General features: G+C 43.9%; 1 protein-coding gene across 1 annotated transcript in view; it reads left to right on the forward strand.

Moving 5' to 3' along the window:
* erbb4b (erb-b2 receptor tyrosine kinase 4b) overlaps window positions 1–21,267 on the forward strand; it is a 627,991-nt gene that overhangs the window by 381,806 nt on the left and 224,918 nt on the right. The window contains 1 exon segment of the mRNA XM_070446280.1: window positions 4,089–4,275. Coding sequence (XP_070302381.1) covers window positions 4,089–4,275 — 187 coding nt within the window.

Consider the following 21,267-nt stretch of genomic DNA (forward strand, 5'->3'; position numbering starts at 1 on the left):
TTGTTGTAGTCTTGTTGTAGTATTTCTGTATTATTGTTGTAGTATTGTGGGTGTTTTCTCTTCACCAGCCGTTAATGAAACTAACCACATATTGATGCTATGCCATTGGTTCTCCCGCCAGCCCTTCATCACTACAAGTGGTTTGTTCTTATTCATGCACTCTATTGAGTGAACAATCTGAAGTTATAAGAACGGTGTGTACCTGCCATCTCTCCCTGTCTCCCTTTGCGCCAGCCTGCACTGTGGGAAGTATCGATTTGGTGGCTGGAAAATAACAAATTAGCGAGGGAGAGATGGAGTTAAACAGTCTTTTAAAGTGAACAAAGGCACAGAAAGGAGCCCTGAAAACAAATATCAACAAGGCAAGGTTTAATCCTTTAATTAAATGAGTTATGTTTTCCCTATTTATTTATCTATTCATTTTTCTCAATGATTTTTTTATGCTGGTAGCAGGTTTTGGAGGTTGCTAGGTAACTGGTACAGGAAGTACTATTTGTTCCTGGTTGATGTGTTGTCTGGCAGTGAGTACGCACTTTGAGGACACACACACACACCAATAGACACATGCACATATGCACACACACACATTGACAGGCAGGGAGAGAGGGGGGTCTGAAGGAGCCACTGTGCCCATAGCAGGCTCACTGTTCTCAGACCCTTGCTGGTCCCCAAACAGTCTCAGCTGGAGCCCCAGGGTCATTAGAAGATGAGGAGGGTGACCTCCAAGACCCCAGCGTGGTGCAATGTGTGTGTGTCTGTGTCTGCACAGTGTCTGTGTCTGTGTCTCTCTGTCTGTCTGTACATGAGAGAGTCAGCCCCAGCCCTCTGTCCTTGGCCTATCAGACTTCTGTCTGATTGGGTGTATACAGGTTTCAGGCTTAGGGAGTAATGTGTCTGTCAACAACCATGTGGAGAGAGGGAGAGAGAGGGAGAAAGAGAGGGAGAGAGAGGGAGAGAGAGGGAGAGAGATTTGAAAGGGAAGAAGAGGATGAGGAGGGAAGAAAGGACACTGAGCAGGCGAAGGAGGAGAAGAGAGATGAGAGAGAGATGGAGAGGGAGAGAGATGAGAGGGAGAGAGAGGGAGAGAGAGAGGGAGAGAGATGAGAGGGAGAGAGAGGGAGAGAGATGAGGGGGAGAGAGAGGGCAAGAGAGATGAAGAGAGAGAGGGAGAGGAGAGAGATGAGGGGAAGAGAGGGGAGAGAGAGGGAGACGAGATGCAGAGGGAGAGAGAGGTAGAGCAGATGAGAGGGAGAGAAAAGTATGATGGAGCCATTTCGGACCTCCTCCCTCATTCAATGTTCCAGTGTAGTTATCTCCTCCTCTATCCCCTATTAAGCATCACACAGACACCACACAAACACACACCAACATCAAACCCACACACACACACACTTATCACAACACACACACACACACACACCACCAACTCCACACCACACACACACACACACACAACACACACACACACACACCACACACACACAACTGTGACACCTTCAATCCATAGGCACTCTCTCTGTCTGTACTGCCTCCCTGCTCCTGCAGCTTCTTATAACCTGTTAAATATAAGAAATAGGTGTCCCAAATGGCACTAGATTTCCTCTATAGTGCCCTATGGCTTCCTGGTCAAAAGTAGTGCACTAAATAGGGAATAGGGTGCCATGGGGATTCAGTTTAAGACCTGGTGTTCCTACCTAGATGGAGTTTGTTAGCTACTAAAGATATGACTAACAAGGATTCTGAATGCATCCCAAATGAGATCCTATCCCCTATGAAGTGCACTACTTTTGACCAGGGCCCATAGAGAATAAGGTGCCATTTAGGACACAGGTGATGTGAATCACTAAGCACTGCGTGAAAAACATTAAAATGTTTTTGGTCAAAAACCAAAAACATTGTTCATATCCATTAAGTCAGGGTTTTYCAAACGAGGTCGTGTAGAGCTCGGGGGAAAAAACGAAATATGCACCCAGGGGGCCAGGACTATGTTTGGGAAACCCTTCATTAAGTAACTGTAGTCAATCATGACAGAACCATGACTGCTTCTGCCACTTCTGGGCCAGGCCTGTGCTGACGACATCTGTCAGTGACGGTGATCTGAGCCTGAGCAGTGGTGGCAGCAGCAGCAGCAGCAGTGGAGGTGGCAGACGTGTGTGGGTGTATAACGTAGCGTGCAGCGGAGGCCTGTTGATGTCATTACTGTCACTGTTGGCGTTAGAGTTGTGACAGGCCTCTCTCAGCATCCCAAATGACTCCCTATTCCCTATGTAGTTTACTGGCTCAGGTCAAAAGTAGTGCACTATATAGGCAAAAGGGTGCCAATTCGGAGGCAGCCCCTTTCTGTCCGTGACCTCTAWGGACAGCCACCATGACAGGGGTGGGGGTATGAGGGGGGGACGGTCATGTCACTTTGATTCATACTAGCTCTGGCTGGGTGGGTTTGCAAAGTCTCAACGGTCATTATCCTTTCTAAATGTAATTTAAGTGTGAAGTGATGGTGGTGCTGATGGTGATGGCTGTCCTTCTGCTTCACCCTGGTACTGAGTGGAGCGGACACAAACTTGGAGCAGAAAGTTTTAGCAAAGTCTTCCTTGACCTATATCGGTATCTTACTCACACGGTTGCATCGCAGGTGAAAATGACCTTCTGATGAATCCGTTTTCCAAGCTGCTCTGTGTCTATGTTAGCCTGATCCCAGATCTAGTTGTTTTGTCTTGCCAACTCTTGTGGTTGTTGTCATCGAAAACCATAGGAGTTGGGAAGATGGCATAAACAGATCAGGACAAAACAGATCTGGGACCAAGCTACATTACATGGACACCTCCCTACTCGTCGATCTCATTCCAAAATCACGTGCATTAATATGGAGTTGGATCCCCCTTTGTTGCTATAAAAGCCTACACTCTTCTGGGAAGGCTTTCCACTTGATGTTGAACATTTCTGCAGGGACTTGCTTCCATTCAGCCACAAGAGCATTAGTGAAGTCGGGGACTGATGTTGGACGATTAGGCCTGGCCGCAGTCAGCGTTCCAATTCATCCCAAAGGTGTTTGATAGGGTTGAGGTCAGGGCTCTGTGCAGGCCAGTCAAGTTCTTCCACACCGATTTCGACAAACCATTTCTGTATGGACCTCGCTTTGTGCACGGGGGCATTGTCATGCTGAAACAGGAAAGGGCCTTCTGCCAACTGTTGCCACAAAGTTGGAAGCACAGAATCGTCTAGAATGTCATTGTATGCTGTAGCGTTACACCATTAAAAACAGCCCCAGACCATTATTCCTCCTCCACCAAAGTTTACAGTGTGCACCATGCTTTCTGGCAGGTAGTGTTCTCCTGGGATCCGCCAAACCCGGTTTCGTCTGTCGGACTGCCAGATGGTGAAGTGGGATTCATCACTCCAGAGTACGCGTTTCCACTGCTCCAGAGTCCAATGGCGTTGAGCTTTACACCACTCCAACCGACACTTGGCATTGCGCATGGTGATCTGTGTGGCACCTCGGCCATGGAAAACCATTTCATGAAGCTCCCGACTAACAGTTCTTGTGGTGACGTTGCTTTCAGAGATAGTTTKGAACTCGGTAGTGAGTGTTGCATCCGCGGACAGACAATTCTTACGTGCTACACGCTTCAGCACTCGGCGGTCCCGTTCTGTGAGCTTGTGTGGCCTACCACTTCGCATGAGCCGTTGTTGCTCCTAGACGTTTCCACTTCACAATACAGCACTTACAGTTGACCAGGGCAGCTCTAGCAGGGCAGAAATSTGACGAATTGACTTGTTGGAAAGGTGGCATCCTATGACGGTGCCACGTTGAAWGTCACTGAGCTCTTCAGTAAGGCCATTCTACTGCCAATGTTTTGTCTATGGAGATTGCATGGCTGTGTGCTCGATTTTATACACCTGTCAGCAACGGGTGTGGCTGAAATTGCCGAATCCACGAATTTGAAGGGGTATCCATGTACTTTTGGCCATGTAGTGTAGATCTCCAGTCAGTGTCCAGATTTTAGTGTATGTCTGATTGTCTCCCTACAGTATCTCCTGTTTTGTTCTATGTGTCTGATGTTCTCTCTGTCACCTCTCTTCTCTTCCAGTCTATCCGTGAGGTGACAGGCTATGTGCTCGTGGCTCTGAACCAGTTTGACTACCTGCCACTGGAGAACCTGAGGATCATCAGAGGAACTAAGATGTATGAAGATCGCTACGCTCTGGCGATCTTCCTCAACTACCGCAGAGATGGGAACTTTGGCCTGCGCCAGCTGGGACTGAAGAACCTCACAGGTATGTGTGCATGGTCTGAGATGGGTWTCCTGTAGGCTATCTGTCTCTGTGTCTCCTCTGTCTGAAGCTCTGAGATCTCTCTCTCCCTCCCCTCKTTTTATGTGTTCTCTCCATTTATGTATCAGTTTGCCGACCAATTGAACATTGCTTAAAGTAGAGTTTTGCTAAAAGAATAAAATAAATCACCAGTGTTCCAGGCCTGCTGCACATATACTATATTTCCAACTTTCTCTTCACATCTCTGTTTCAAACTGTAACAGTCAGACACTCTCCTTTGTTCTAGACATAGTTTGTTGTGGTTGACTGCAAATGTTTGTGTTGTCTCTGGATGTGTGGAGCCATACAAGGACAGTTTACAGTACACATAACCATGGGTCGATAGAACTGTAYACATTTTTACTAAATGTCCTCTTTTCAGAGTCATACTGTACTGTTACTCAGCCTAACTTCAGTGAAATCCTGACATTCAGTGACTGTGTGTAAAGTCAGAAGCTCTGCTAGAAAATGACTACAATGAAATAAGCACTAAATGAATGTCTGTAAAGTGTGAACCAAATGTTAGCGTCAGTTTAATGAGAATAAAACCGAATTGTTCTGTGCTTTTAAAATCAATTGTGTCTGTCTAGATGTAAAGCTACTGGGTTTTTTCCTGTGCTGCTATACTGACAGATTTGAATTAAAATCTCTTCACACATAGAGAGAGGAGGACGTGATTGACCTAACTCATAGCTATAGCTCTGTGCTTTCTGCTACTCTTTGTCAGTTTATTTCTCCAAACTATTTTCATTTGGCTGAAATGCAATAACGTCTTAACCCCTTAACTCGTGGGATTTGGCCTATACGGATCGGGCTGAATTTAAATGTTTCTTACAGAAGAAATATGGAAAACATATGCAYAACCATGGTAGCAATTTAAAGGGAACAGTTTGGAAATGTTGTGAAAATGATTAGACTAAAGGTGAGGACACAACAGTTGACCTGACACATTATACTGTTGTTTTGATGTGCATTTGACATGTACTGTACTTTTCACCATATTTGTTGATGACTAAATCTGAAAATKATCTAGATACATTCAGTAACATGATAAGAATATTMTTGGAAAATTTGGGGTAGGTGCAACATAAAACAAAAAATGACAAGGGTTTGAGTGAGAKATCTAACTGTTGTTTCCACGTGGCCACACAGCGCTCCAATGTGTGCACAGTTCCTAAGTCATTTCAGTCCACTTTTATGACTCAAAGAAGTATTCAACTAGAAGGTGCTTTTTTGAGCTCTCCTAGTTGTGCCGTTGAGGAACCAGAGCAAGAACACTTGTAGTTGTTTTGTGTGGTACACAGCCCCTGCCTTTACACAACTACTGTTGTTGTTTACGCAATCCAAAAACGATCCATTATAAATCGCAATATGGGTCAGGCGGGCATAATTTGAAGCTTCTTCTATTGTCAACATGACTAGCTAAATGCTAAAATACAATCTTACGGTGTTAGGCTTTCACAAGGCAATTCAGAGAAGCAGATTGTAATTTTGGTGCGCATAAAATGGAGTCATAGGCTGTGGCATGCAAAAGACTGCTGGTCTCGCGGTAAATGACCGTTAATTAACATGAACACATTTAGCATCTCCAGGCCTCCAYRCATATAAGCACATACAAGCTGCTAATGCACGCCTTTGGAACAACTACATTTTAAAAAGTCATAAAAATGTATAATTTTAATACAAACCATTACAATAAATCCATTATTTATTTTAGGCAGGTATAAAGAAACATTGTGATATAAAGAAAATGTATTTCATAAGACCAGAATATGAGTTGGCATACTGTATGTTATCTGGCTATGCGCCATGCAATGGGCTGTAGGCTTGTTCATTTAGCAAACAAGATATGTGTACAGTGCATTCGGAAAGTATTCAGACACTTTGACTTTTTCCACATTTTGTTACGTTACAGGCTTGTTCTGAAAGCGATTAAATTAATGTTTTTCCTCATCAATCTACACACAATACCCCATAAAGACAAAGCGATAACAGGGTTTTTGAAATGTGAGCAAATGTATAAAAAAAATWAAACAGAAATACCTTATTTACAAAAGTATACAGACCCTTTGCTATGATACTCGAAATTGAGCTCAGGTRCATCATTGAGATGTTTCTACAACTTGATTGGAGTCCACTGGKGGTAAATTAAATTAATTGGACATGATTGGGAAGGCAAACACCTGTTTATATAAGGTCCCACAGTTGACAGAGCAAAAACCAAGCCATGAGGATGAAGGAATTGTACGTAGAGCTCCAAGACAGAATTGAGTTGGTGTACAGATCTGGGTGAAGTGTAACAAAACAGCATGAAGTCCCCAAGAACACATGGGCTCCATCATTCTTAATGGAGAAGAAGTTTAGACCACCAAGATTCGTCCTAGAGCTGGCCGCCCTGGCCAAACTGAGCAATCGGGGAGAAGGGCCTTGGTCAGGGAGGTGACCAAGAACCTGATGGTTGCTCTGACAGAGCTCTAGAGTTCCTCTGTGGAGATGGGAGAACCTTCCAGAAGGACACCATCTCTGCAGCACTCCACCAATCAGGCCTTATGGTAGAGTGGCCAGATGGATGCCACTCCTCAGTAAAAGGCACATGGCAGCCTGCTTGCCAAAAGACACCTAAAGATTCTCAGACCAGAGAAACAAGATTCTCTGGTCTGATGCGTTACGTCTGCAGGAAACCTGGCACCATCCTACGGTGAAGCACGGTGGGGCAGCATCATGCTGTGTGGATGTTTTTCAGTGGCAGGGACTGGGAGACTAGTCAAGATCGGGGAAAGATGAACGAAGAAAAGTACAGAGAGATCCTTGATGAAAAACTGCTCCAGAGCGATCAGGACCTCAGACTGGAGTGAAGATTCACCTTCCAACAAGACAAGAACCTAAGTACACAGCCAAGACAATGCAGGTGTGGCTTCCGGACAAGTCTCTGAATGTCCTTGAGTGCCACGCCAGAGACCAGACTTGAACCTGATCGAACATCTCTGAGAAGACCTGAAAATGTCTGTGCAGCGACGCTCCTCATCCAACCTGACATAGCTTGAGAGGATCTGCGAGAGGAAAGGGAGAAACTCCCCAAATACAGGTGTGCCAAGCTTGTAGCGTCATACCCGAAGACTCGAGGCTGTATCACTGCCAAAGGTGCTTCAAAACATGTACTGAGTAAAGGGTCTGAATAGTTTATGTAAAGTGAATTTCCATTTTTAATTTTTAGTACATTTGAATTATTAGAAACTGTTTTGGCTTTGTCATTTAATCATTTTAGAATAAGCTAATGTAACAAATGTGGAAGAAGTCAAGAGGTCTGAATACTTTCCAAATGCCATGCCATTATTTTATATTATATGATTATATAGTAAGAAGAATACAATTGACTTATGCTGAATATAATAGGAAGGACATTTTCCCCAGTCCAGAGCGAGTGCGAGCATCATATGAATTTGAGCATAAAGTCATAATTTGAAACAGGTCATATACGCTAGATTAAGAGTTATTTGGCAACTTTAGTTGTGATGAGACAAACCATAGAATGTCTTAGAAATCAAGGAACAGGGGCAGAGGAAAAAATCCATGTCATCCATCTAATAGCTGATGGAGCCACTTTTCAGCTGGGTTGTTTTTTCTCACTCATGCGGGTGCTGTAGGCTACTCTGATTATTTCACTCCACAGATCAACCACTGTGTGAGAGTATGCAGCCTCTCGCTGTTCTCTCTCTCTGTTCTTGCAGTTACCCAGTGTTTAATTTGGGAAATCAGTGAAATCTGTCGAAACATCAACATGTTTTCACAACCAAGCATATTTCATGAAAGTGTTGACAGCCCCTTCTCTGTACGCATGAGAAAGGATGAAGGAGGGGAGGAGATGGAATGCATGATGGTGAGATATTCTGTAGCTAAAGTAATCACTATATCAGCTATTATTATGAAAAATAAATAATGCTGTATTACTAGGTTATTCAAAATCAAATACAATGTACTATAATTGTAGGCTTACTCTGTAAGCCCCCCAGTCACAATACATGACCAATAGCACCGCCTAGGCCTATAGGCCTACCTTCGCTCCCGATCCATGGATATACTTTTTGGAGCGTAGTTTAAGGTACCAGTCCATCCAGTATGGATAACATACAGTCTACAGTCAATTATTTGTATAGTCTCGACCAAATTTGTACCAAAGACATTTTAAATAACATTTTTGTTTTTCTGCTGTGCATTGTATGCGGTAGGTTTTGTATTGTCGAACGGCACAATCCTAATTTATTTGGGCTTGGCCATATACAGAGAACAAGTATTTGATACACTGCCGATTTTGCAGGTTCCTTCCTACTACAAGCATGTAGAGGTCTGTAATTTTTATCATAGTACACTTCAACTGTGAGAGACGAATCTAAAACAAAAATCACAGAAAATCACATTTGTATGTTTTTAAGTAATTAATTTGCATTTTATTGCATGACATAAGTATTTGATACATCAGAAAAGCAGAACTTAATATTTGGTACAGAACCTTTGTTTGCAATTACAGAGATCATACGTTTCCTGTAGTTCTTGACCAGGTTTGCACACACTCAGCAGGGATTGGCCCACTCCTCCTACAGACCTTCTCCAGATCCTTCAGGTTTCGGGCTGTCGCTGGGCAATACGGACTTTCAGCTCCCCCAAAGATATTCTATTGGGTTCAGGTCTGGAGCTGGCTAGGCCACTCCAAGACCTTGAGATGCTTCTTACAGAGCCACTCCTTAGTTTCCCTGGCTGTGTGTTTCGGGTCGTTGTCTTGCTGGAAGACCCAGCCACGACCATCTTCATGCTCTTACTGAGGGAAGGAGGTTGTTGGCCAAGATCTCGGCATACATGCCCCATCCATCCTCCTCAATACGGTGCAGTCGTCCTGTCCCCTTTGCAGAAAGCATCCCAAAGAATGATGTTTCCACCTCCATGCTTCACGGTTGGGATGGTGTTCTTAGAGTTGTACTCATCCTTCTTCTTCCTCCAAACACGGCGAGTGGATTAGAACCAAAAGCTATTTTTGTCTCATCAGACACACATATGATCCAATTCCTCCTCTGGATCATCCAGTGGTCATTGGCAAACTTCAGACGGGCCTGGACATGCGCTGGCTTGAGCAGGGGGACCTTGCGTGCGCTGCAGGATTTTAATCCATGACGGCGTAGTGTGTTACTAATGGTTTTCTTTTGAGACTGTGGTCCCAGCTCTCTTCAGGTCATTGACCAGGTCCTGCCGTGTAGTTCTGGGCTGATCCCTCATTTCCTCAATGATCATTGATGCCCCACGAGGTGAGATCTTGCATGGAGCCCCAGACCGAGGGTGATTGACCGTCAACTTCAACTTCTTCCATTTTCTAATATATGCGCCAACAGTTTGTTCCTTCTCACCAAGCTGCTTGCCTATTGTCCGTAGCCCATCCCAGCCTTGTGCAGGTCTATAATTTTATCCCTGATGTCCTTACACAGCTCTCTGGTCTTGGCCATTGTGGAGAGGTTGGAGTCTGTTTGATTGAGTGTGTGGACGGTGTCTTTTATACAGGTAACGAGTTCAAACAGGTGCAGTTAATACAGGTAATGAGTGGAGAACAGGAGGGCTTCTTAAAGAAAAACTAACAGGTTGTGAGAGCCGGAATTCTTACTGGTTGGTAGGTGACAAATACTTATGTCATGCAAATAAATGCAAATAATTTCCTTAAAGATCATACCATGTGATTTCCTCGGATTTTTGTTTTAGATTTCCGTCTCTCACAGTTGAGTGTACCTAGTAAATAATACAGACCTCTACATGCTTTGTAAGTAGGAAAACCTGCAAAATCGGCAGTGTATCAAATACTTGTTCTCCCCACTGTATAGGCCTATGCAAATGGCCGTTTTGAATGAATCATCACCATAAAAAACTCTGTCCATTTCGTTGTGTTAAGGCTTTAAAATAACATCCACATCAACCATGTTTTCCACTCAGTTTCAACCTGTTGTTGAACTTCTTCCTTCAAATTGATCAATCMCAGTGAGGTTAGTTTTAAAAGCACATACTGTTTTGATGTTAAGGGTTTGATGTGATTTTTGAATTATTTTGCATTGAAATCAGAGTGGTTAGAGGGACAATACAGCCCTGAGTACCAGACTGTTAGGACCTGATGGAGGGACAATACAGCCCTGAGTACCAGACTGTTAGGTCCTGATGGAGGCACAATACAGCCCTGAGTACCAGACTGTTCGGACCTGATGGAGGGACAATAGAGCCCTGAGTACCATACTGTTAGGACCTGATGGAGGCACAATACAGCCCTGAGTACCAGGCTGTTAGGACCTGATGGAGGGACAATACAGCCCTAAGTACCAGGCTGTTAGGACCTGATGGGGGACAATACATCCCTGAGTACCAGGCCATTAATGACCTGATGATCGTTAGGGAGTTGGGTACTACCAATGCATGTCCGGAGTGCATAAGAGGAGATTACTATGACTCATTGGTCAAATGTGCAAAAATTTCCCAAGTAGCGGGAGGGATGAGGGCAGCGTCTTGTCGCTCTTGGTGCTCAAGTTCAGAATGGCTATCATCAAAATCCATACAGAGCTGTGAAGCAGAGACCCTGATCTCTGATGTCATATATACTGTAGCATGTTGCTTACAGCCACTGCGTTCCAATTTAGGAGATTATCAGTGATCTTTCTGAATGGTGATTGACTGATTGGCACCTGACCTGGTCTTGGGAAGCTGTATGTGTAATATTTTGTATGTCTAGTTTTAGCACCAGTTTCCACTGAGGTCTAACCAGACTAGCCTGGTCCCAGATCTGTTTGGTCGGCCATATGAGTTGGCAAGACAGCACAAACAGATCTGGGACCAGGCTTGCCAAGCCCCCAGCAGAAACTGATAATGGTAACCAAGTGCTGGTTTTGCATGGAACAGAATGAAAATATGTAWGTACAGACAGTATGTGCAGCGAAATACACAATGTCAAAGCAAGCTTTAGACATATCATTAGCAAGTAGCCTTTTACTTCATCATGGCTGTCCCCATAGGAGAACCCTTTGAAGAACCCTTTTGTTTTCAGGTAGAACCCTTTTGGTTCCAGGTAGAACCCTATTGGGTTCCATGTAGAACTCTTTCCACAGAGGGTTCTACATGGAACCCAAAATAGTTCTACCTGGAACAAAAAAGGGTTCTCCTATGGGAACAGCCGAAGAACCCTTTTGGAACCCTTTTTTTAAGTGTAGCCTGTTTTTAACCTGTAAGCTACATCTGTATATGTACACACTACTCTAACATTGTTCCTTTCCCTGCATTTACTATGCAGTACTCTGCAGTCGTACATACCCTGTCCATTTCCCTGTTTGTTTTTGTGTGAATTCATACTGTGTTCTCTGTACCTGCGTACCAGTTCCTGAGTTATTTTTATTGAGTGCATTGCAATTATGGTGCAATTATATCCACGTTAGGGTTATGTTGCTCCTGTGTTAAAGTAACTGTCCAGTGAAAATCTCACTTTTAAAAATGTATATTCTGTTTTTGACTCGCTATCATTACCGAAGACTGGGGCTTCATCACAAATGTCACCCTATTCCCTATTTAGTGCACTACTTTTGACCAGCACCCTATGGACCCTGGGGTACTAGGCAATAGGGTGCTATTTRGGAGGAATATTTGATATTTTATACAGGTTTTTCCTAATTGAGATTAAATCTATTTTTCAAGAGAGACCTGGTCTATAAACACAAAACACCTGTTTGATGAACACAGAACAAGAATATTAACTGTCTGATCCTTCTCAGAGGAGATATACGTAGGTAAGACTGGCTACCTAGGATATGTAATACGTTGTAATACGTTGTTCTCCTCCCTCCCCATTCTCTCACGAGTTGTATTACTGTTGTTTAGCATACCCCCTCACTCTCACATCCTCTAAAAGCACTTGTGAATATGGGAAGTGTAGTTCTCTCTCTCTCTCTCTCTCTCTCTCTCTCTCTATCTCTCTCTCTGTCTTCCCCCCCCCCGCTCTCTCTCTCTCTCTTGCTCTCTCTCTGCGGTGGGTGACCCTTTACCTTTTAGAAGTGATGGCAGCAGTAGCTCTTTAAGATGCTATGTTCATAAACCAAGGACATGAATAACAGGCTTTGGCCAGACACCAGGGTTACATCCAAAATGGCACCTTATTGACTATGAAGTGCATTACTTTTGACCAGAGCTCTATGGGCCTTGGTCAAAAGTCGTGCACTATAGAGAGAATAGGGTGCCATTTGGGACACAGTTCTGTCAGGAGCCCTTTAGGGCAGTAGTGGTGCGTGAGTACAATCACCAAGCCAGAAAAAAATACATATTACAACCTATTGTGATAATTGCCTTGTTTGCTCTATAACCTGTTAGTTCATATGCCTTGCCACCATTGTATATAGGCCTAAAGGCAGAGACAATAAGCATACACAGTGACATAATAAATTAAACCACAACTTAATTTCATCACAAAACCGGAGCGCAACATYTGTCCGGTGAAGTCCACAAAACATATTGCATGTAACAAACAGTTACTTTACCTACAGCATGGTCAAACAAGTTAATGWTTCCCACATTTTTGGACTACTWAACAACTTMATTTAGAACCACGGATAGTTACCGCAAGTCGCAAAGAAACAGGAGCTACTTCTAATATTCCAGGACCATTTCAACATCATCAAATCACCTACGCTTAGTCTAATACAGCGACAACTAAAAGATACCAAAATCATTTTAGTCCAATCAATGTAAGCTGAATATGATGTGGCTGTCCATGGTTCTGATTTGTGACCAGATTCAGGAAACTAGGTGTATGTCGCAAGTCACGACTTCACAGGAGAGCTGTTTGATCGTAAAAAATACAYGTAGAGCGATAGGGAGAGTAATGYTCAGTGAGCTGTTCTCTCTCTCTTAGATGTCTGGAAGTAGCTGGCAAGTTAGTAAAGAAAGCACGGATCAACCCTTGAAGAGATGGGTGGGGCTGAGGCTTAAGAGGGTGTGAACAATGGGTGTAGACAAAGAAGGGCTCTCCAATAGTAGTACCAAAACATTGAAAGACGGTTTTCTCAAAAGTGAGTTTACAAGTTGATCAACTTTCAAAGCAGAATTACTTTCCCATTGTTTCCTCAAATACAATGTATGGTATACCATTTTGTAGCTCTGAGGCTCTACTTTTATCCCATGTAAAAAAACAGAAATTCAAATGTTGCTACATAAGACGGAATCCGGGTGGTGAGTCACATTTGTGTGTGTGTGTGTGCATGTGTGTGCGTGCGTGTTTGTGTGTGTGTGTGCGTGCAAGTAGAAAAAACATGTAGAGAAACACCAATGCCATCCTCCTCTCTTTCATGTTGACGAAACGGTCTATAACTCTGTCATACAGTACAYGTTTTTATTTTTTGTTGTGCTAGGCTACTTGACTAAAATGCTTGCTCRCGAACCTAACTTCCTTTCATGGGCAACTTTAGCTAGTTAACATTAGCCTTTTACCTTTAGCGACATAWTAAACTTCCATCCTCTCAGTCCAGGGGCACAATGTATGAATTTATGGTTGGATCAGAGTCATCATTATAATCATTGGTAAGTATGGAGAATGAAGTAAAACCACCAATCCAAATCCTTATGGCTAACGCTGCTTTAGGGTAACATGGTAGGTGATGGACAGTTAACATATAGACCCATTATCACTCACTGTCCTGATAGGCAGTGTGTCTGCAGTCTGACTGTGGCTGGTGTCTGTCTGGTCACTCATAGAGAGAGAGAAGGATGAAGAAAAGGAAGAGAGAGAGTGAGAAACAGAGCATGAGAGAGAGAATCGTGTGTCATCACTAAGAGAGAGGGAGAGCGCGAGAGAGATAGTGAGAGAGAGAGGAGGAGGGGGGAGAGAGAAAGGAAAATAAAGAGGGAGGAGAAAGACAAAGGACAATGGTGGCCAGAGACCACACCATACAGTGCCTTTGGAAAGTATTCAGACACCTTGACTTTTTCCACATTTTGTTACGTTACAGCCTTCTTCTAAACACCTGGTTTTTCCTCAGCAATCTACACACAATACCCCCAAAATGACAAGGCGAAAACAGGCTTTTAGAAATGTTTGTTAATTTATTAAAAATAAAAAACAGAAATACATTATTTACATAAGTATTCAGACCCTTTGCTATGAGACTCGAAATTGAGCTCAGGTGCATCCTGTTTCCATTGATCATCCTTGAGATGTTTCTACAACTTGATTGGAGTCCACCTGTGGTAAAGTCGATTGATTGGACATGATTTGGAAAGGCACACACCTGTCTTTATAAGGTCAAACAGTTGACAGTGCATGTCAGAGCAAAAACCAAGCCATGAAGTCAAAGGAATTGTCCATAGAGCACTGAGACAGGATTGTGTCATGGGACAGATCTGTCTGCAGCATTGAWGKTCCCCAAGAACACAGTGGCCTCCATCATTCTTAAATGGAAGAAGTTTGGAACCACAAAGACTCTTCCTAGAGCTGGCCGCCCGGCCAAACTGATCAATCGGGGGAGACGGGCCTTGGTCAGGGAGGTGACCAACAACCCGATGGTCACTTTGACAGAGCTCTAGAGTTCCTCTGTGGAGATGGGAGAACCTTCCAGAAGCACAACCATCTATGCAGCACTCATCAATCAGGTCTTTATGGTAGAGTGGCCAGATGAAAGCCACTCCTCAGTAAAAGGCACGACAGCCCGCTTGGAGTTTGCTAAAAGGCACCTAAAGGACTGTCAGACCATGAGAAACAAGATTCTCTGGTCTGATAAACCAAGATTGAACTCTTTGACCGTAATAGCAAGCGTTACGTCTRGAGGAAAGCTGGCACCATCCCTATGGTGAAGCAAGGTGGTGGCAGCATCATGCTGTGGGAAYGTTTTTCAGTGGCATGGACTGGGAGACTAATCAGGTTTGAGGCAAAGATGAATGGAGCAAAGTAGAGAGAGGTCCTTGATGAAAACCTGCTCCAGAGCGCTCAGGACCTCAGACTGGGGCGAAGGTTCTTCCAACAAGTCAATGACCCTAAGCACACAGCCAAGACAATGCAGTAGTGGCTTCGGGACAAGTCTCTGAATTGTCTTTAGTGGCCCTGTGAGAGACCAGACTTGAAACCCGATCGAGCATCTCTTGAGAAACTTAAAAATAGCTGTGCAGCAACACTCCCCATCCAACCTGACAGAGCTTGAGATGATCTTCAGAGAGGAATGGGAGAAATACAGGTGTGCCAAGCTTGTAGCGTCATACCCAAGAAGACTCGATGCTGTAATCGCTGCCAAAGGTGCTTCAACAAAGTACTGAGAAAGAGTTGAATACTTATGTAAATGTCAAATTTCAGTATTTGTTTTCACAAATTTGCCCACGTTTCTAAAAACTTGTTTTATACTTTTGTCACTATGGGGTATTGTTTGTAGAGTAATGTGGAAAAACGACATATGAATACATTTTAGAATAAGGCTGTAACGTAACAAAATGTGGAAAAGTCAAGGGGTCTGAATACTTTCTGATGAACTGTACATATATAACATAATAATATGTTTTCTGTTTATGGTAGAATACACCCTTTACAGGACTAACGTTAAATCACAGGGTTATTGCACGGCACAAATAGAACAGTGAGTTTCTGCCTCCTTCCCAGCTCGCTCTGTGACAATGAATAATTTAAACTATGCTCATTGTTCTCCTTGGTCTTCCTTCCTCGAGAGTTCTCCAAACACACGCATCCACACATCCACTATACCATTCTGCATGGTCCTATAGCAACATTAGGTAATCGATTCATGTGTACCTTATTTTTGTTTATTGTTTTTGTATTATTTTATTTCTTAAAAAAAAAAAAAAAACTTTGGGATAATGGCGCCGGGGGGGGGGGGGGGCTTGCCGTTTTCCGGCTTCTAACCTACTGTGAAATGTTTTTTTTTTTTTGGCATTCTTAGTAACTAATTTTGGACATAGTGTTGCTGCTATCGTCTCTTATGACCGAAAAGAGCTTCTGAACATCAGAACAACGATTACTCACCTCAAACTAGACAAAGATCTTTTCTTTAATGAGTCCAACGCAAAGGATATACTGCTTTGTCGAGATAAGGCCCAAATCCCCGTCAACCGCATGAAGAAAAGACTGAGAAAAGGAGAGGAGGGCGGTGTGCCTTGTAAGAATTTGCCGACGAGTAGGTAAAACCACCACTACATTCCTTATATTGAGCCATCATGCAATCATTGGAAAACAATCTGGAAGATCTACGTTAAGACTATCCTATCCAATGGGACATTTAAAAAACTTGTAATATTTCTGTTTCACCGAGACGTTGGCTAAACGACGACTCACGGATAATATAGAGGCTGGCTGGCTTTCTCCGTGCATCGGCAGACAGAGCAGCTACTCTGGTAAGACGAGGGCGGGGGTGTGTGTCTATTATCAAAAACTGCTGGTACACGATTGTTCAAATATTAAAGAAGTCTTGAGGGTATTAGCTCGCCTGAGTAGAATAACTCATGTTGCTGTAGACCACACACTGTCTACAAAGAGAGTTCTCATCTATATTATTCGTAGCCGTCTATTTACCAGCCTACAAACCGATGCTGGCACTAAGACCGCACTCAACAAGCTGTTATAAGGCCATAAGCAAACAAGAAAATGCTCATCCAGAAGGCGGCGCCTAGTGGCCGGGGGACTTTAATGCGGCAAACTTAAATCGTTTTACGTCATTTTCATACCAGCTTGTCAACATGTGCAACCAGAGGATAAAACTACTAGACCACCTTTAACTCCACACACAGAGACACAATACAAAGCTCTCCTCCACCCTACATTTAGCAATCTGAATATAATTTATCCTCTGGTACTGCGTACAGAAAAAACTAAAGCAGGAAGTACAGTGACTCGCTCACTACGGAAGTGGTCAGATGACGCTGATGCTACGCTAACAGGACTGTTTTTGCTAGCACAGACTGGATATGTTCCGGGATTCATCCAATGGCATTTGAGGAGTATACGCACCCCAGTCACCGGCTTCATCAATAAGTGCATCGGCGACGTCGTCCCCACAGTGACCTTACGTGCATATCCGCAACGCAAAGCCATGGATTACAGGCAACATCCACACCGAGCTAAAAGCTAGAGCTGCTGCTTTCAAGGAGCGGGACACTAATCCGGATGCTTATAAGAAATCCCGCTATGCCCTCAGACGAAACATCAAACTGGCAAAGTGTCAATACAGGACTAAGATTGAATCCTACTACACCGGCTCTGACGCTAGTCGGATGCGGCAGGACTTGAAAACTATTACAGACTACAAAGGGAAAACCAGCCGTGAGCTGCCCAGTGACGCGAGCCTACCAGATGAGCTAAATGCCTTTTATGCTCGCTTCGAGGCAAGCAACACTGAAGCATGCATGAGCGCACCAGCTGTTCTGGACGACTGTGTGATCACGCTCTCCATAGCCGATGTGAGCAAGACCTTTAAACAGGTMAACATTYACWAAGCYGCGRGGCCAGACRGATTACCAGGACGTGTACTCARAGCATGCGCGGACCAACTGGCAAGTGTCTTCACTGACATTTTCAACCTCTCCCTGAYCGMATCTGTAATACCTACATGWTTCAAACAGAMCACCAYAGTCCCTGTGCYCAAGRAAGCGAAGGTAACCTGCCTAAATTATTACCGCCCCGTAGCACTCACGTCGGTAGCCATGAAGTTCTTTGAAAGGCTAGTCATGGCTTGTTACCTGTACTAACATGTACCCCTGCACATTGACTCGGTACCGCTACCCCCTGTATACAGCCTCGTTATTGTTAAGTAATTTTCTTGCGTTACTTTTAGATTTTATTGCATTTTTTTATTTTCTTAACTCTATTTCATGAACTGCATTGCAAGTTAAGGGCTTGTAAGTATGCATTTTACGGCAAGGTCTACACCTGTRTTCATGGGACAAATACAATTTGATTTTATGTATTATTTTCTTTGGGAAGGAAAATGTTGGTGAGCAGCTTTCTGTAGTGCCAGAAGAGTCTATCTCAACATTGTGATACTAGGTTGTTCACAGACAACGCTGAGAGTCCARAGGCAGACACAGTGAAAAGAGGCAGAGAAGTGTTTGAAAGTCCCCCTAGTCAGTGGTGTGGAGAGGAGTAAGAGGGACTGGTGTTGGTGAATCTGAATTTGCTCTTTTTTTACTACTGTCTCTCGGTCTCTTTGTATATATTTTGCCATTATCCTCCAATATTTTTGTCATGCTCCTGCTATATCAAGCCTTGGGAGCTGGTCTCTGGGTCTCAGGCTATGATACGCACACACACACACGCACACACACACTCCCTCCCTCCTTCAGTGTATCCCTCTCCAGTACACTTCAACAGGCGCGGAGCGGCAAAGTCGTCTATATTGGCCCCCTGTCATATTATCCTGTCGTTCCTTTCATACCCTGCTCTCTGGAGATGTGTAMAMCGATCGATATGATCTATACGCGACATATAAGAGGATAAAGGTTGTTAACCACACACAGGGCTAATCTGGAGACTGATAAAATGGACCCCTCTGTATTGAACCGACCTGAATCCTAGGAGGTAGAAATTGCCCTGGATAAAATCAATTTGTAGCTCGTATATTGCAATATGGCTGTATTGATTTTCTAGTAGGGTCTGTGTAGGATTAAAAAACACTGATGGGTTTGCTGGGACTGCTGGTGCTGGGGGTTTCCCAGTCCTTGTGTTGAACCTTTTGATCATGCTTAAGTTAGTCATCCTAATTAATATGGAACAGGAAACACACTCACGAACATGCTAAGACACACTAATATAGGATTAGTTACTAGATATGTTTCCTGATGTCTCTCACTAAGTCTCTGTCTTTGTGCCTGTCTGTCTTTGTGTCTCTATCTCTCGCTCTTTCTTCTTTCCATGTCTATATCCCTCTTTCTCCTGTCTCATCTACACCTCTCTCTCCCCCAGCTGTCCCCTGTAATCTCCCTGTCCCTGTCTGCAAAAAGATGTAGATGTCTCTATCTTTCCCTGTCTTCCCCTCCAGAAGCAAATGATTGCAGTTAATTATACACGTATGCTTTCCATTTCAGGGAAATTAGAACTATTTTCATCCATAGGAGAAAAAAAAAATTCTGCTTCTCAGTTTTTTCRTTTTTAGTATTTTTGTGTCACCTTGAAAACAACAGTAGCTAGCAGGCGAGGCGAGTCGAGCTGGGCTCAGTGCATTCACATGGTAATTGCGGCCTGCTGAGTTTCCACAATAATAACCGCCTCAATAAGAGACATAACACAGATGAGCATGACAATTTAACACATTTTCTATTCTATTTTTCTCCCTCTTTGCTAGTTGCCTGTTTTCTCATAGCTTTGTTCAGTCAGTGTTGCTCGCCTACATTTTTTACTGCTTTTCATGCCAATTACCTGTCGGCCAAAATAAAAGCATAATCTCTTCTCCGCATCTGCCAGACGTCCTTCTTTCTCTTCTCTCTCTCTCTCACACACACAGGACACACACACACACACACACACACCACACACACACACACACACACACACACACACACACACACATCACACACACACACACACACACACACACACACACACACACGACACACACACACTCACACAACACAACACACACACACACTTCTCGCAAGCTCGCACGCCGACGCCAAGCTGGATCACTACTCACTCACAGTCCAGTCATCTGTTATCTCTCACTCTTTTTTCCTCTGTCCTCTGTCTCTGTCTCTCTCTCTCTCTGCTCCTCTCTCTCTCTCTCTCTCACTGTGGTCCTGTCTCTCTCTCTTTCTCTCTGTCTTTTTCTCTCTCTCCCTCTCTCTCATTTTCACACTCTCTCTTTCCTTTCTTGTTTCATCTCTCTCTTGTCTCGTCCTTTCTTCCGTTCTCTCTCTCTCTCTCTCTCTCTTTCTCTCCTCTGCCTCTCTCTCATCTCTCATCAATGCTACTTACAGTGGAATATACATAGTGTATACATAGCCTACCATGTATTCTTTAATGTAACTCATACTTGTACTGTACTCACCCACACACACACACACACACACACACACACACACACACACACACACACACACACACACACACACACAGCACACACACACACACAGCACAGGCACACCACACGCACCACGCACACACACACACACACACCACACACACGCACGGCCCATTTCACACACGCAAGCACACTGAACAGCACGAGGTGATCACAACAACACACACAACATGCGCACACACACACCCAGCACAGCACACACACTAGCATAACTGAACAGTGTGTTCTATCTGCTCTTCAACGCGCTGCATTTGTTCAAGGGGAAAATCTTGATGATCAACATTAACTTCAACGAGTGCTGCTCAGTGTTTTGTGAAAGCATTGTGGATCGTGAAATGGTGCACAGGCGGCACGAGGGACAGACAACTGGATGGATAGGACAAGGTGAAAATAAAATATGAGAGGAATCAGTGACAGTCTCTCCTGAAGGACTAAGCTGGAGAATCAGTGTCTTTAGACAGCATATCCCTGCCTGGCCCCTGTTTCAATGAGAAACCCCACAGGAGAGATGGAGGGGTGGAGGCATGAATGGAGGGGTGGATGTACAGGACAAGGTGAAGACAAAGGACAAGTAGAATCAGTCTTGTCCTGAAGAGTGTATCCCCAGCCATGCCGCTGTCTCTCTAGAGCTGAGATTGTTTTCTGTCCATGGCTACATACCAAATGGCTATATCCTTCATAGTGTACTACTTTTGACCATAACCCTATGGGTCCTAGTCAAAAGTAGTGCATTATAAAGGGAGTAGGGTGCCATTTGGGATGCAACCTGTGTCTCTGGCATTCTGTTCCTCTCTCCACCTCTCTCTCTCTCTACTCTCAGACTCTCTTCTTTCTCCACCTCTCTCTCTTTCCAATCTCCACCTCTCTCCTCTGGCAGCTTTCAGACCTC

The sequence above is a fragment of the Salvelinus sp. IW2-2015 genome, linkage group LG2 (assembly GCF_002910315.2).
Source record: "Salvelinus sp. IW2-2015 linkage group LG2, ASM291031v2, whole genome shotgun sequence".
NCBI classification, from domain to species: Eukaryota; Metazoa; Chordata; class Actinopteri; order Salmoniformes; family Salmonidae; genus Salvelinus; species Salvelinus sp. IW2-2015.